The sequence below is a fragment of the Eublepharis macularius genome, chromosome 8 (assembly GCF_028583425.1).
Source record: "Eublepharis macularius isolate TG4126 chromosome 8, MPM_Emac_v1.0, whole genome shotgun sequence".
NCBI classification, from domain to species: Eukaryota; Metazoa; Chordata; class Lepidosauria; order Squamata; family Eublepharidae; genus Eublepharis; species Eublepharis macularius.
Window position 1 is genome coordinate 80,667,593 of NC_072797.1, and position 3,306 is coordinate 80,670,898.

Consider the following 3,306-nt stretch of genomic DNA (forward strand, 5'->3'; position numbering starts at 1 on the left):
GTGAGTCTTCCTAGAGCCATCCTTGGATTGTAGCCAGAGAGACAGAACTGACTGCAAAGATGTGAGTTGAAATAATTTTTGTCTGATCTAGGGAGCAAAGAAATTTCTTGGGAAGAGAGGATTAATATTGCTTTTAAAAAACATCCTCAGGCCTTCAAGCAGATGACAGGTTTCAATACACATCACAAGAGCTGGGTGTAGTGCAGGACTATCCTATACAAGAGAGTGCCATTTATAACTTTGGTTTCTCATCACTTCAGTTTCAGGCAACAGAGAACCTCCAAGTGATATCTAAAATGTCCTCCATGAACTGATGATGAAAAGACAAACATTGTGGGATTACTCCTTTCATCTTTCTTGGAGAATGGATGGAGAGCCCTTCACTTCCACCTTCTATTCTGGGAATATTCCCTCCGAAACTGGCATGACACTGGAACAGAAGACTACCTTTGTCTTTGTGATTTTATTGTTCATTTTCCTAGGAATCCTCATTGTTCGATGTTTCCGAATTCTCTTAGATCCATACAGAAGTATGCCAACCTCAACCTGGGCTGATGGACTTGATGGACTAGAGAAAGGCCAATTTGATTATGCTCTTGCTTAGAGTCAAGGATTCACTTTATTTAGAACTTCTGACATATTAAAAACTTATGTTTAGTAGGGAAAGAACTATTTATTTTTTAAAATATTTGCAAAGCATGCTGAGGATTTAAAGATATATCAGTAATTATCTCAATAAATATATTTTCATGCGCCAAATTCAGCTTCAAAAACATAGCAGAAAAAATAGAACATAACTATATCTTACAAAAAATACCTTGTTTTGTCATCAGTTTCTCAAAGTTGGTGCATGTTTATAGTTCACCACCAGACCTTTAATAAGCATGCCCCAATTTAAAGGTAGTTCTCCAAGAATGCTTTTTTTTTTTTGCATTTTGTGTGTGAAAATTAGATAATGTTTTTCAAGTACTTTTTGCTTCTATTTACAAGATAGTTAAATAGATTCTTCTTGGCAATGTTAATTCAAAATTTATAACTTAAAGCAATTTCAGCTGATGATGCTTACAGCAGGTAAAATTACAGATACAAAACATAATTCTTTTCTAGCATGAAGACAATGTATAATCTGCTCTATTTCAATCATTCCTAGGTTTATTTTTTAAAAAATGGGTCCACCACAGTAAGTTTAATAAACTTGTGATCTTAATTCAAAAATGCATATATGTTCATATTTACGCTTTAACTGTCCCTGTTTTCTAGGCTTGCATATGACATAGATAATGATAAGTTATAGAAACTAGGAAAATGCATTTGTTAAATTTTGGGGATTTTGGTTAAAATATCTTCAATTTCTAAATAGCTAGTGAAGATATTTATTATTTTATTTACTTCATTTTTACCTACCTTTGTCCCAAACGGGGACTCAAACTGGCTTACAGCATTCTCCTTTCATCCATTTTATCCTCACAACAGCCCTGTGAGGTAGGTTAAGAGTGTGCACCTGACCCAAGATCATCCAGCGAGCTTCTGTGACAGAGTGGGGATTCAAATCTGTCTCCCAGTTCCTAGTATAGCATTCTAACCACTACATCACAGTAGCTAATAATAACAGGAAGGTGGAATTAGCTTATCCAATTATTTTAACAAGAAATATCTTAGGAGTAATGATCATAAAGATGTTAATGCTGAAAATCTTTTCTAAAAGTTAATAAATGTATTTTAATTTTTGTAAGCTTCTGTGCTCTATAAGTAGAAGAAGAATAATTACTTGGCCCAATAAAATATAAAATATAAAAACTGTCTTTAATTCTGTGAGACCAACATGGCCTCAAATGACTTATTGGACATAGGTCACAGTCCTTTTAAGAACAGCTTAGTGAAATCAGTCAAGGGTTCTGCTGCACAGTTCACCCAGCACTAAGGACTCACAACTCATATCTTTCACTAGGTAACTTCAAGAAGACAGAGTTCCTGTTCACACATTCAGCCAAGGTGGTACTTTTACAGCAGAATGGAAAACTAGTACTGTCCACTTTTCTTTCACCAGGGTTCATTTCATACTGCAGGCTTACACATGAACAGCCAACTATGTGTAGGCCAGGCCTGCTAGCTCCCCAGTACTAAAATCCAGAGTGTGGAGGAAGATGCAGGGTGTGTGTACATACAATAGGTATATACCTGTGCTCATGTATAAATGTGTGAACACGTATTCCCTGACAATTATGTCATTTCTGACACAACCTAGAAGTGAAAGGTTTTGTCAGAGTCTGATTCTTTAAAGTCAGTCCAAAACATAATATTTTGCTATGTTTGGGTACAAGTTGTTGAAAACCAGCCCTAATGTGACCAATCACTTCTGGCTTGTGCCAAAGATGACGTATTCTCTGGAGGACATGGCACAAGTGTGCCCATTTCATCCATGTACCTGCCAGCCTGTCTCCTCCCTTTGCCAACATCCCCCCACACACTGGCCAGGTGACCAGTGGTAGTAGGTGAAATCTGCGGTGCTGGCAACCCTAGTGGAAGCACAAGAATCCATGGGAAGATAATGGGAACCATGTCTCTGTACTAGTAGGTACTCACATGGAACATTCAAAACTAAGCTACAAGAGACAAATTACACAAGGATGTGCACATGAAGGGAGTCACATGTTAGCCGGGAAGCTGAGTTTTAAAAGACATCGAAAGGCTTTGTCAGTTTCCCCTGTCTACAGGGCCTGCAAGGATAGCTCCTCAGAGGGTTTGCTAATTTCCTCTTTGCCTCCTAAAGGCTCTGCCAGTTTCACCTCCCCTTCTAGGAGGCGAAGAGGAGATAAAGTCTCTGAGGAGCGATCTTTGCTGGCTTTGTAGAGAGAGGAAATTGATAGAGCCTTCCAATCTCTTTTAAAATTCAGTTTCCTGGCTAACATTGTGACGCCCTTCACGTGAGCATCGTCATGTAATTTATCTCTAGTAGTTTAGCTCTCAGTCCACACTGCCCATTATTTGCTTGGTGGATGGGAACTACATGTGCAGTTCATCCTCCACACCATCAAAGTGCCCCACATATGAATGAGGGCAAAGTATCCTTATAGATTAATGCCATTCTGTCCCCGTTTCCTGGAACCCCATATCTAAGTTGACACAGTACCAGAAACTTCCATGTGATGATTTTTTTCTATCAGGCAAGTTTCAGTTATACACATAAGCTTAACACTTTTAAATAACAGGAAATGGTTGTTTTATTTCCCACCAATTCAACTGCACCAATGTATCTGGAGTCTCATTCCCTCACCCCCTGAAAATTACGTGGGAGGAGATAAAATT

General features: G+C 38.3%; 1 protein-coding gene across 1 annotated transcript; it reads left to right on the plus strand.

The window, feature by feature from the left end:
• The first annotated feature begins 313 nt into the window (after window positions 1-313).
• On the plus strand, window positions 314-604 carry CTXN3 (cortexin 3). Its single transcript, XM_054987538.1, has one exon. It carries the CDS (start codon window positions 314-316, stop codon window positions 602-604), a length of 291 nt encoding a protein of 96 aa, XP_054843513.1.
• Window positions 605-3,306: the final 2,702 nt, after the last annotated feature.

Coding starts and splice junctions, on each gene's coding strand:
- CTXN3 (XM_054987538.1), top strand. CDS start 314: ATGATGAAAAGACAAACATTGTGGGATTACTCCTTTCATCTTTCTTGG.